General features: G+C 42.5%; 1 protein-coding gene across 16 annotated transcripts in view; it reads right to left on the bottom strand.

Moving 5' to 3' along the window:
• Positions 1 to 13,117, bottom strand: part of PLEKHM3 (pleckstrin homology domain containing M3) — a 96,155-nt gene that overhangs the window by 51,743 nt on the left and 31,295 nt on the right. For all 16 annotated transcript variants that reach the window (XR_010369104.1, XR_010369102.1, XR_010369103.1 and 13 more), the window contains one exon: positions 1,683 to 1,828. Coding sequence is in view for 8 of the 16 variants with exons in the window: in XM_064434092.1 (XP_064290162.1) it covers positions 1,683 to 1,828 (146 nt within the window). In the remaining 8 variants the exon portion in view is untranslated. The remainder of the gene's footprint in view (positions 1 to 1,682; positions 1,829 to 13,117) is intronic.

Here is a 13,117-nt window from a genome sequence, read left to right as displayed (position 1 = left end):
GTATGCTCTTATTTTCTGCAGGACCTCTTTGGGGTGTGCAGCCAGAAGTACAGCCAGGAGCACGTGCCCTTCTGCAGAAGCTCCACTTTCAGGAGTGCTGTGCTACCTACAAGGGGCAGGGCAGAGTGTGCTTATCTTCACCTTCCCTCCCTGCCTCAGTTCCTGCTTTATTAGTTGGGGATGGTGATGCTTTCTCCTACCTGAGGGATTGTGTTACTTTCTTAAATTCACCTCTCTGAGCACTTTCACACAAAGACAAATAAAGCAGCTGCTCAGAATTTGCTTGCGTTTCCAAGGCACCTCATACCTGTTCTGTCTACAAAAAGTGCAAACCAAAATTTCTCACTATTACAGTGAGATGACACTAGATTAAGTTTTCAATGAATGCTTAAGCTTTAAAGTCCTGCTTCTTTTTGTGCCTCAGCTGCCTACACCACAGGAAATAGACTAGAGCATAGTTTTTACGCTGCAAATTTAGAAAAAAAACCCAGTTAATTTTCCTGTCAGTATTACCGACAGCTTGATATGAGGTCTTTGCCTTAGAGGTCTTTGCCTTACTATCCACTAGGCCCATATCAGGTCTGCTTATACTACCATGTGGTAGCAAGTTTAGTCCTTGGTAAAAGATCCAAAAAAAGGAACTTTTAAATATTTCTAACTTCTAGGCATAGGAGGGCTTTTTGTCTCCACACCTTGGAGCTTTGCAACTTTGAAGAATCTTGCATTTCACAGAGCAAGACTATAATTTTCCTGATAGCAGGCTCTGGCTACCTTTTAATAATCTCCCCATCTGACAAATTTTCTTCAAGAGACCTGCTCTTCCTCTAATAGGGCATTTACTGGTTATTTTTTTTCCTTTTCAAATAGCACATAATAATAATATTTGCAGACACAAAACATCAAACAGCCTCTCCTAACAGTGGCTGCTAGGTCTGAAGCTCTAGCATGATCTGGATTCCTTATGAGTTTGTTATTCTCTCAGCATATACTGCCTGAGATGGCAAAACAACACTGTTACTGTGTTTGCTGGTATAATGCTTTGAGGTGTGTAATCAGTGCCCCTATCTCACAACCAGCCACCGAGGCAGCAGCAAATAGCAGATTATAAAACTTTTAGAAAAGCTCTTGTGTGACAAGTGAACAACTGTAGAATTTTCTTGTTCTGTTACTTTCATCTCTTTGGTTCAATCAAGTGCTGCAGCAATGTCCTTCTAGTGTCCTCAAAATGCTCATGCCAAGAGACAGGACATACTGGGTCTCACAAACATTGCATTTGGTAAGCCAGTTTCCTAGAGGCATTTCCACAATTTAGCATCCATCAGTAATCTATGCCAATCCTTAGTCCCTGGTGGTCATGAAACAGGTACTCCTCAAGGCTCCAGTAACTGTAAGAATTAGAGCTGTTGCTGTGTGCTACCTCTCCCTGTCCCTTGAATAGCCAGATAAGCAATGAAGAAAAAGATGCCACCAAGAAGGAGGAGCATGGCTGCTCCTGTGGAGGAGCACCTTAGATCTGGCCAAGGAAACTGATGAAAACATGTCTTGTTGAGAGAGAGTGGCTCATTTTGCCAAAAGGGACAAAGGAAACAGTATTAGCAGTCAATGCCTGCAAGCTTCAGGCTGTTGTGTTTCTATCAGCAATCCAGTTCACTTGCTAGCACTCCAGGCTGCAGGGAGATTACCTTGTATTTGGAAGTGTCCCAGTTATGAACCAGCCGTGCAGGGATAAGGAAGTTGTCATCCACATGGCAGGTGCTGCAGTAATACCATCCACTGTAGCTGCACACCTTGGCTTTCCCATGGGACAAACCTATGGAGCGCTGACAACCTAGAGAAAAGAGAGGAGCAAAAGTCTGGGTTTGTACACCAAGCCAGAGATACACATTTGGGATGGAATCAGAAAAGTATTCCTCCATTTGAGATCCTTTTAGTATTTTATTTATTTTACCCTACAGACATTTCTCATTCCATAAAAAAATCAAGAAATAAATATCAGTATTCTTGAACTAGCACTAAAAAAGCACAGGCTAACTTGGGCGTCTGAGACAAAGAATTCAAACAGCAGGCAAAAAATACTTAGCACTTGTCAAGAAACAAAGGCAGAAGACTTGCTTGTGAGACACTGGGCATTTAAAAGCCATGGCCATCTGAAAACCATGGCCTGAAGCTCAGGCTACATTCTGCTGTGTGCTTGCTCCAGAGAGCTCCCCTTTTCCCCACAAGAGAACAGGCCAGCATTGCCTGCCTGCAGGAGTGCAAGCCAGCCCCCGCTGACAGCCAGAAGGGATGCTGACTCGGCAGGTAAGACTCAGCCACAGAATTAGCACAGCCAAGGCAAACCACAGTCAGATCATGAATAATAACTGAGCAGCAGTCACACTGAGAATGAGTAGTTCTTGACTAGCAGTAGTGACACAGCTTAGTTTCCAGCAGGGTTTTTTTTTTCCTTACAATTGCATTACTCTGTGTCTTACAAGGTCTGAGGTCTGCTTGACACTTTTTTCACAGCTAGATCCCTTGCCTCTTCCCATGCCCTCTTGCATGGAGTCCCTGGGGAAATACAAGGTATTCAAAAGCTGCTGCTTTAGTTAGAAGAACTAATGCAGAGGTCTCCTTCACCTGATCACCTGTTTTCACAAAACACATAAAAACTCAACGTACTTGACACTTCTGTCTTTCAACAGTGACTAAAATGAGCCAAAAGGTTCATATGATATTAGAGTGGATGGCTGGAGACAGACAGCACAGTCACATTAAACAACCTGCTCAGGAAGTAAGGCTAAAAATGTTTGTATAAGGTACATCAAGATGTCTGTGGTTGTTAACAACACCTCTAGACACAGCACACATGACAGAATTTCTGCTTTTCCTTCGAATGCCAGTGTCCCCATATGACATTTCTAGTTTCAGCCAGAGCACCAGAGCTCCACTCTGGCACATGCTGTATGCACAAATGGTGTCTGCTGCAGCTGGTTAGAAATACTGAGTAGCAGAATCCTTGTACATCACTTTTACTGCAAAAGCATTGGTTAAACTGAGTTTTTCAGATAGAAGTCAGCTGACCGATTGCTTTTGTCAATATAATTAATTTCATTTAGTGTAATTATGTGACTTCTCCAGCCAAAAGCATCTTTTCTCCACAGCAGAAGGTACACTGATTTGAGGAAAGACTGCAGGTCAGCTATTCTAGGCATAAACTAGGCATAAACTAGGCATAATCCTCCTTTCCCACATCAAATGATGTCACAAATGATGTCCCCCTCTGCTCTAATAAAAATCATTAGAATAACCTAACCAACACGATTAGCTCATTTTTGCCTCTTTCACACTCCAGAGACACTTGGGTACTGATTCTCTGCAATACACACTACTAAGTGAATCAGTATGGGACATGTCCTGTTTCCATCTCCCTCTTCCCCTTCCCATTGTTTTTTTTTTTTAAAGAAAGGACATGCAGTTTCTTGGAAGCAGCAAACATATAAACTGGTCAGTTGATAAAAGAGATAATTCTGTTCATATCTTCTCCTTTACTCTTCATAAAACCAGATCATAAGTATTAATGAAGTTCTAGTGGTAAAGCTGTGTCTGAATGCGAATAGTCTCCCAACTCAATGTCACTGAAATCTTCTAGACATTCCCCACTCATCCTGGGGATGAGGATGGGACAGGACATACTGATTTCACCTAACTAGCACCATGCATTCCACTGGCTACTACCTTGTCTTAATGCCCTAACTCCTGTCTGTTAGACTGAAGGTAAGAATAAGCAAAAGTCCAATCTGAACTGCCAAAATTCTAGATTAAATATTTGCAGTTGAGAACTAACCACTTTAAGCCCTAACTGCTTGCAGCCTCCTAGAGTCAGAAACCCATTCCAGTCCATGGAGACAGTTTTCTTAGGAGAGGAGTGACAAAGCACAGAAATGCTGGGGAGCTTCTCTCCTCTTCCCTATATTCAACCCATAAGAAATTAAGTCTCCTTTCAGGGTGAGGAGAGTCTCAGCAAGCAATCTTGGATGCCCTTCATCTTCAGAAAGGGTGGTTTTATGAAGAGGAGGAAGTGGAAGAAATCTGTACTCAAGCAGCATGCAATGCTTACTCCCTCATTACAACCCTTTCCTGAACCCACATTTCCTCTTTACACCCAGTATTTTTCATTCTTCTTCATATCCTCAAGAAAATATGTTCTGCAAAGCTACATAACAGTTGTGTAGCTGGGATTTGTTACATGATAATGTGGCAGTGGCATCCACTTTACATCTTCCCCTGCTTTCCAAGCTTTGCTGTTTGAAAATCACCATCTTTTCCATTCCTCTCAGTTGTGATTCATAATGATGGCTATTTCTACAACCCTTTCAAATCAAGTTATCAAAGCACTGATTTTCTTTGATGTTATGCAGTTCAAAGTGGTGTAGTGTGACAAACATATTTCTGTGGCATAGACCACTTATGCTACTTTGTTTTTTTAAGATGGAAAAAAATAGATCAAGAATGAAGAGAAAGACGAGGAAGAAGGAACATTGGCTCAATGACCTTGGAAATCCTGCACCTGGGCATTCGGGTACATCAACTTGCCATGATGTTTACCAGAAGCAAAGCCAGTACTGATTCCTGGCTTAAAACTCTTGAGCACCTCTCCCAGCTGGACAATCAGATGTAGCTTCCATCTCCAAGACTGATAATACAATTCAACAGATATAGTTTAGGGTTTGGGAGGGGACCATGTTTGCAGAGAAAACACTTAATTGCCTACATAACTAGAGAAAGCACCGTGCACAGGATGGGAGAAAAAAGCAGCAGAACTTTCAGCAAACCTCTCTCACCTATTCCTAATGCTCACACAGAATATTATCTATATAACATCTGTACAAAGGTCTGGCAAACCCAGGGCTTAATGCAAAGAGATCATCCCTCCCTAAAGAATGTTACAGAGCAAGCTACAGAGGGAAGAAGTGTAGCTGTAAGGTGTACTGTTAGCAAAGAGAGGGAAGGAATCATCCCAAACCTTTCATCATGGAAAATACAACAAAACAGCCTTGGAATCAAGGAAAGAAAATAGGGGTTAGAAAAAATAGCAGCAAGAAAGTGCTCTTGGGCACTGATGAATCTCTCTCAACATGTCTGTGAGCAGAGCAGGAGTATCAACATCAAGAGGCTCATGTCCAAGTGCAAAGCCTTCAGGAAGAAAATAGTACAGAAGGTGAGGTTAAAAAGTTGTAACAAAACTCTCTCCTTGACTTAAGGCAGTAGTCTAGTATGGAGGAGGAATCCAAGACCCCTGAACACAATTCCTCTTCTCTGAAGCATGGAAAACACCACTTTCAGGTTGCTGCATACTCTTGTGGTCAAGGAAGACACACAGCTATCCTTTTTATCCAGATACCTTTCTCTTCAATCTTTTAGCAAGAAAAGACTGGAGTAGCTCCACAGTGAAACAGAGAAAGTGAAAGACCAAATTAGAACCAAGTACACAACTGTTTTCCTTATTCAATAAGGTTCCTTGCTCAGTAACAGGAAAAAGCAAGTCCCTTGTGATTGTGTGCCATAATTAAATCTGTGACAGATTAGCTTAGAAGCTAATTCATTTAGAAACAACATACAATACAAAGAAAAGAAAATTATCCACAGACTTCAAAAGGCTTTCAGCTTGATAAAGGCATAAAGCAGACTAAGCAGAAGGAGCACAGCAACAAATTTTCAGTAGATCAGACACACAACATTGCTCTATCAGCTCAGCACAAACAGACATAAGGTGGGAATTACTTCAGTTGCTTACCTTTACTCCTGTGCATCTATTCCAATTCACTCCACCACAGGAAAACTCAAACTCGCAAGGAAGATACACTAACAATCCAACTCAGTTCTCCCTTATGCCTATCCAAGTTTGCATTACACTTTGTCCTTCCTTTTCCCACCATTACTTTTTAGAGCAATTTTATTTCAACTAAATAATTAAAAACTTATAAACCTCCAAGCAAAGTCTGACACTACTCACCTTTCCTACATTTTCTGTGAGCTTCCTATGAACTTTAAAAAAAGACAACAAAACCTTAACAGATTAAAGTTAAAAAAAAAAAATTCTCAGTTGAAACCATGTGGGTTTCACCCTATCAAGTTATAATTACCTAAGCAACATATAAAACTCCTATTATGTCAGCAATGTACACATCCCACTTTAATTATAAACTAGGTCAGCTTCTCCAGAAATAAGGAAGGGTTCACGCATCCCTAGTTGAGTCCAAAGGATGGCCCAGCTGTTCCAAGTCAATGGAAACCTTGACTATCAGCTATAGCTCAGGACTAAGTGCTAAAATAACAGACTTTCCATCTTCCTTAGCACCATTTGAAGGTACAATGCCTGTCTTTCCTGTCTTACACATTCCAGCTCACCTGACTTAGCCTACCAGTGCAGGCTTGGTGGCTCTGGGCTGTGACTCCAGACAGTGACCCATCCCACCCTGCTGGAGATGTCTCACAGGCACCCAGCTTCAGAGCAGCTCTCCAAGGCACAGGAGAGGAATTATTCCCTAGGCACCCAGTCTTTCTTCAATCAGCAAAGATAGGATTGGTGCAGACATCCAATATTTACAACCTTTCACATCAGTCATGCTGAACACACAGAGCTGTGACTTTCTCCGCAAAGATGAGCAATCAAGAAAAAAAACCCTATGCTGGAAACAAGTCAGGTGATAGCACATATGGGTGCATACACAACATTGTGCATGCCTGTATTGTACATGTCCTTTATAGAAGACAGCATACAGGCATGCTGCAGCTTACACAGCTGAGTTCTGCCTTCCCAGTAAAACCAACAGTAGTTAAGCCTGCAAATATAACATCAAAACTTAAAGTCAAAGTGTAAGCTTGCATTTCACATATCTAAGTCAAGAGAAATATTTCATCACTAAATGAAAACGAAAATCCTAGCTGTGTCAAATGACAAGCAACAAAACTATATATTTGGAAACTAATTTTTTATGTGCTTGGATTTCCCCATCTGAGTTTCATCAGAATATAGGTTCTTCTACCTTTCGTGTCAAATTCTAACAGGTGGCAAAGTTATAAGAATATAAAGTTATATTCTTCCCAGAGAATATGCTCTGAGGAAATTACAAACAGCTTTGAAGACATACTTTACACATAAGTTGTTGTTTGTGGCCCTTTTAACACATGGCCAGTTTGCATTCTCCTATTGCACATTTTCCAACCCTTTCCCTGTGTTTGCAGGACAACAGTGCTCAGGGATAATACCATACACCTCAAACTAATCTAGTATTCTTTTCCCCATACCCTTATTATTCTCTGCAGTATCTGGTGCTTTGTTGAGACTCTGAAGTGTTCCCTGACAGAAGGAAATGGGATCTACCATGGAATGACTTATTGGTAGGATTCAGTTATTTACCAGTTCTTGGATCAGGAATGGGAACTGAACACTCTCTGGGGCCAGCTCTTGAAGCCTGTCTGACAGCTAGAAGTCAGGAGATAATGTAAGCATAATTAATAACGGCATTCCCACTTATACAGTCAATTACATTCATGTTTGGTTCTACATACTGAGAAGACAGACCACAGAACAGAGCAAAGAGCAGGCCAGCAATTTGTGTGATCAGAGCAAACACTGGTGCCAGCACCCTCAGCCAGGCCATTTAGCAAAATGAGTCTCTACTTAACCCACTTTTCGTTTCTGCTCTGCAGTTAGTTTGAAGACCACTTACCCCTGCACTGCTCACTTTCTGACTTACACTGAAGGCTACCTGGTTTGCTAAGTTTCATTTATTTGATACAGCATTAGCATACCTAGAAATAATCAGTTCTGTTTCTGTTTGAATACACAACTGGTTTTGTATCTCCTTTTAACAGAAGGAACAACTGTGCAGTAAGTGTGGTTACATATTTTACCAATGCTATTTGGCTGAATTTCTTCTTGGTCACTCATCACTACCACAGCACTGCCTTGGGCATATGAACTATCCAGATTTACACAGCACAGGTACATGTCAGAGACTATAGATGTTGCAGAAGGTCAACCCTTCCTAGCAGTTGGCCTCTGGTTTGTTCTGTAATTTCTTTTACATTGCCCCTGATTTGATCCACATGCAATAGTTTTGCAATAATACACTGCTTTGGCATGTGACAGAAGAGGGAGAGCCTTGCCAACACACACACAAACGCCTTAGTTTTGCAGTGGTAGACCCCAAAGCAGCCATTTTCCTTCAGTGTTTGTCCCTCAAGGCTGCACATCTGCAAGGACATTCTGATGCCAAACAAATACACAGTACACTTCACAGGATTTTTTTTCCAGAGCAAGATTAGGAGGGGCTCCCTGCGATGCTGGCTTTTGTGACACCTCCGAGGTGCACACATCTTTGCTACCTCTTCTCCCCTGTCAAATTTTGTTAGAACAGTCAAGTAGATTCAAATTTTATGGGGCAGGAGTAAAACTGAGCAAACAGCATTGGAACATAACCTTTGCTTTCTTAGGAAACTAAATTAACGGCCATGGCCCAAACCAACTCAGGAACCTGGTATAAACTGCAACTGCAAAGAAAGTGTTGTGCCAATGCCTGTGCCTTTCTGAGAAGGTAAGGTCTTTAGTAGCAAAGCTGGACTGACTGATTTAAAAGATGCTAGCCCAACAAATAAAGCTCTTTCTTGCACATGAGAAAGAAACTCTGAGTTCTCCAGAAAATAACTGTGGGGGTGTGGGGGTGGTGTATAAGTGTTGGGAATTTTCAGGTCCGAAAAATACTTCCTTTTGTCCAGATGTAGCTTTTTGCATCTCAACAAAGGTGAGACTTAGTCTGCCTGGTTTGGGCATTCTTTTCTTTGAACTCTATGCCAAAAGATCCCTCAAGACTAGTTTCAGACCACAAATGGACCAAAAAGATCCCCAGACAACCAAGAGTTCTTTGGGGATAGTGAACTCATACCTAGCACCCACAAGCCAGGCAGAAACAAGGCATAGCCAAGGACAGCCCACACTTACAGTAGAGACACGTTCACACGCAGCAGAACTGAGCTCACAATAGTACAATAAATTAGCACGTACTGAAAACCTGCAGAGCTGTTGACAGGGGCAGATTAGAGCAATGGGGTCACCTATCCCCACAGAGGCAGAAAAGGCACCCTTCGAGGCTGCCGGGGGAATATGTAGATTCATCAACCAAGACAGCTGTATCAGCAGTTCCTCTTGCAGGGCTGAGACAAAGAAGTCGCTTAAACACCAGTTGGTTGCAAAGTGCACATCAGGGCACAGAACTGATCAAGTACTTATCTAAACTGCAGTTCCACGCAGCAGCAGGCCAACTCCAAACCAAATCCCATGAAGACAAAAATCTCACTCTGTGGAGGTGCCAGCCAAATTCCAGGAGGGTGAAGGACCCAACTTCTAGCAGACAAAGCTGACAGCTTTCACTGTCACTTGCTCTAGTCATGCCATCCTAGAACTGCACTGAGGAACTCATCAATGAGGATTAAATGGCCTCTGGGATCATAACTGATCAGTGATAAACAGGTTTAATCAACCCAACTATGTGGTATCTTCCTATCTTTGTCCAAAATGAGCTGTCATACGGAAAAGCACTGTGGCCCAGCAAACTCGTGTTTTGAAACATGTAGGTCCACTGCAAATAAAGTGCTCCCTGCCACACAAATCCAGTCACCCTTGTTTGGAAACACTCCCCCCATTCCTCCCAACAAGTCAGTGACCTTGTTTAAACACGGTGTATTTTCCAAATACTAACTTAGACCATGCATTTTTCTGCTCAGCTGGTTTAAAAATCCCACTGCTAGCAGTGGAAGTTTTAAATGAATAGAAATAGAGCCTGAAAGTCACACACAAGACTAGAAGACTAAAGCCTAAAGTGAAGATACCTAAACAATGAAACCTTTACAGTGCAAAACATTCCTAGGGGATTTTACAGAGTCTCAAATGCAGGGAAGGTAAAAAGCTGCTGAAGCCTTGGAAGAAAGAGATCTATTGAAATGAAACCAAGCACAAAACAAATACAGCACTTAGAAAAAGCACAATCCTAAAAGCCCTGGACAGGTGAGAACAATGGTTATTGAGAACTAAAATGTGACAAGAGTTCTAAAAACCTTCCAAAGGACCTTATGGTATTTTATTATTGTGCTGCATTTTCTAGGTTTATCCTCTAGCATTTTTGTTTCAGTGACATGCTACAAGTAAGTGTTGGGTGTAATGACAGTTCACTAAGTATTTACTAAATTCAAGGATGCTTCTCAACTGTCTGTATTTGAGAAGTTTCAACTGTAAGGCTTTTTGAGAAATTGAACAAAGTTGACATTGCACATGACTGTTGTGTTTTTAAATTACACTTGCTGGCTTGCAATCTATTAGGAAATACTTTATTTTCACTAAGGGGGGAAAAAACCCAGGAATTTTATTTTTACTGCAACAGGGACTGATTGTAGACCAAGGGGTTGGGATAGAGCAGAGGTTGCATGAGCCGTGCATGTTGCACTGGGCTGTCCCCCCACAACACACAGGATCACAGCACTAGGTGCAGAACGATTCCTTGAAAGACAACAGCTCTCCACCTGCTGCTTCATTTGCCAGGGCTGCAAGCTCAGGAAATAGCACATTTACTAACCCGGGCTTCTCTACACCTAGTGTCAGCTCAGCCAGCCAAGTCATTCAAGCCCTAATAGCAGTATTTATCGTTTTGGCAAGTGAGGAGACATGGAGAAGCAGGGCGGAAAAGACAGAAGGCACCCCAGGAGAGGAGCAGGGAAAGCCACACAGAAAAATGGAAGTGTGCAGAGCACATTTTCCAGAGGCAGAAATTCCCATATCCATTAGGACTTGCTGTCTAGGTAACAGAGTTCCTGGCAAACACAACTGACTTCTCTGGAAAAAAATGTCTGTTTTAATAAAGGACGGGGAGAAAGAAAACAAAAGGTGAAACAGAAGAGAGCCATGAAAAGAACAGGAGCTATGCAAAAACAGGAGGCAAGGGCAAAGGCCATTTGTCTTCCCCATCTATAGAAAAGTGATGCCACATGACAAAGAAATAACGATAGTGAAGGGCACCTGGGGATATTTGCTCCTTACAGAGCTCCAGGAGAAATGCCTACCTTTACCTAGATGCCTTTCTCTAAGACAAAAATATAAATAATGGCCACAAAATTAAAAGGGTTTATAAATTCCCTGCCTCTCCACTGCTAATCAGTGGCCTGTTAATTAATTTTTTTTTCAAATTACAACCAGTAATGCCCTGCCCTCTGCAGTAAAACAGAGTTAGAAATGTGGAGAAAAGCTTTCGTGTCTGCTGATCGAGCAAAAGAGAATTTTTTTTCCAACTGCCCTTCTGACTCCAGGGTATCAACACTTTGTCCTCCCTGCCCCATGACTACATCTGACACCACTGCCCTGGTTTGTATCACGAGTTGAAAAGTGCTAGCCAGACTCCAAGATAAACCTGTCAATAGCGAGGCACAGACATTCACATTCTTCCCTACCTGCTTGTGAATATCAGCTGTTTGTCTGGGACCAATTCCTTAAAAAGCTTTTACTGAGGGAAAAAAAAAGGGAAAGGGGATGCCGAGAGCATTTCAAACAGGAAAAAAAAAAAACAAAAACAAAAAAAACCGGGGAAGGGAACCCCACAAAGACTGCAGAGAGAAAATAAATTTTAAAAAGCCTGTCCCCATCAGGTCCTCCCAGCAACCTTCTTTATCAGAGGTTCATTGTCAATCAATTAGCCAAGGCAGCAGGGGTCTGCAGGAAGGGGGGTAGCTCGAGAGACAATGGTCTGCCCTGTTGTATTACTATTTAATCGCTTTTCCTAAATAAATAAAGCAGCCCTGAGGTGCTGTCATGTCAAGGGAATTTATAACAAAAAAACCCTTCATTTTTCATTGGTCATTACTTTTCCTTCCCTCCCACCCCTGCAGGACTAGAGAGGGTTATTACTGTAGCCGTAAGTTCCATCTTTGTGTTGCTTGCCTTTGATTCCCACTCGGACCTTGCCACTTTCTGGCACTAATTTGTCAGGCTGAACAAAGGAGGGATTTGTACCTCCTGTAAGGTCTCAATTAGGAAAGGCTTCTGCTGTATTATGTGCCATTGGGACAGGACACAAAGACGGTAATTACAGGAATTTGCACTAAATGGCTGAAGAATTCACAGCAAAACTTTTCTTCCTCCCCCCTCCTCATCTTTCTCCAAGCTTACCCCTCGCAGCAGCCCTGGGGAAAGCCGCTCTCAATGCCTGCAAGCCGTAATTACCAACAGCAGGCCCCTCAGGTTAAACAGCAGCCCATGCTGAACGGCACAACTGCCTGCAGGGAGCGAGGAACAAGGAGAGAGGCTCAGCCCGCCCGTGTGCCTCCTCAGCACAAACTTTTCTGAGCCAAACAAGTCTCCCCAGTTATAACTAAAATTATTTCTTTCTCTGCACCATGGTGACAGCTCCAATCTCCAGTCGGCCCTAAGGGTCTCAGGAACGGCAAAGGACTCGCTCCTACAGAAAGTGCTGCGAATCCCCATCCTCGGGGACACAGAATCCCAGTGACCAGCTTCCCACAGACCTGCCACAACTCAAGAGGAGTTTCTCTCCACCAGAACATTTGTTCAGTTTGGCAGACTAAAAGGAGACCATAGGAGTATTGGGAATGCCTCAGGTGTATCAGGAAAAGACATCATGCAAGCCTGGTCAGAGCACCTTATCTTTGTGGGGAATACATGAGTGAGTGGATATTAATCATCCCACGTTTGGCAGAGGGAATCCACGCTTTCCCAGAGAAATGTCTGCTCCCATACTACATAAAGCAAAACTAAAATCTGTTTCACATTGGAGACATGTATTTTGTTGCCATGCCAGGGCCTGATCCTATTTTAGAGGAGGTAATTGAAAATATTCACTTGAAACTCTCCTGAACCTCAGTCAGAAGATTAAGCAAAATATAAAAAAAATTACATCAAGTCATACAAATGTGGCCAAGAACAGAGCTGAATTCAGGCAGAAGCCCAAATACTGTGACTAAATCATTAACTGCAATGATGCCAACCTTCATGATGCTCCAGCTGCCAAGGTGGATTCCATGTACTATGGAGAGATGAGCAGGAACATGACCTGCAGATGGCTACCAGAGA

The sequence above is a fragment of the Passer domesticus genome, chromosome 10, assembly GCF_036417665.1.
Source record: "Passer domesticus isolate bPasDom1 chromosome 10, bPasDom1.hap1, whole genome shotgun sequence".
Taxonomy (NCBI): Eukaryota; Metazoa; Chordata; class Aves; order Passeriformes; family Passeridae; genus Passer; species Passer domesticus.
Note: the sequence above shows the minus strand (reverse complement) of the source record. Positions and strands in the feature narration are given on the sequence as shown.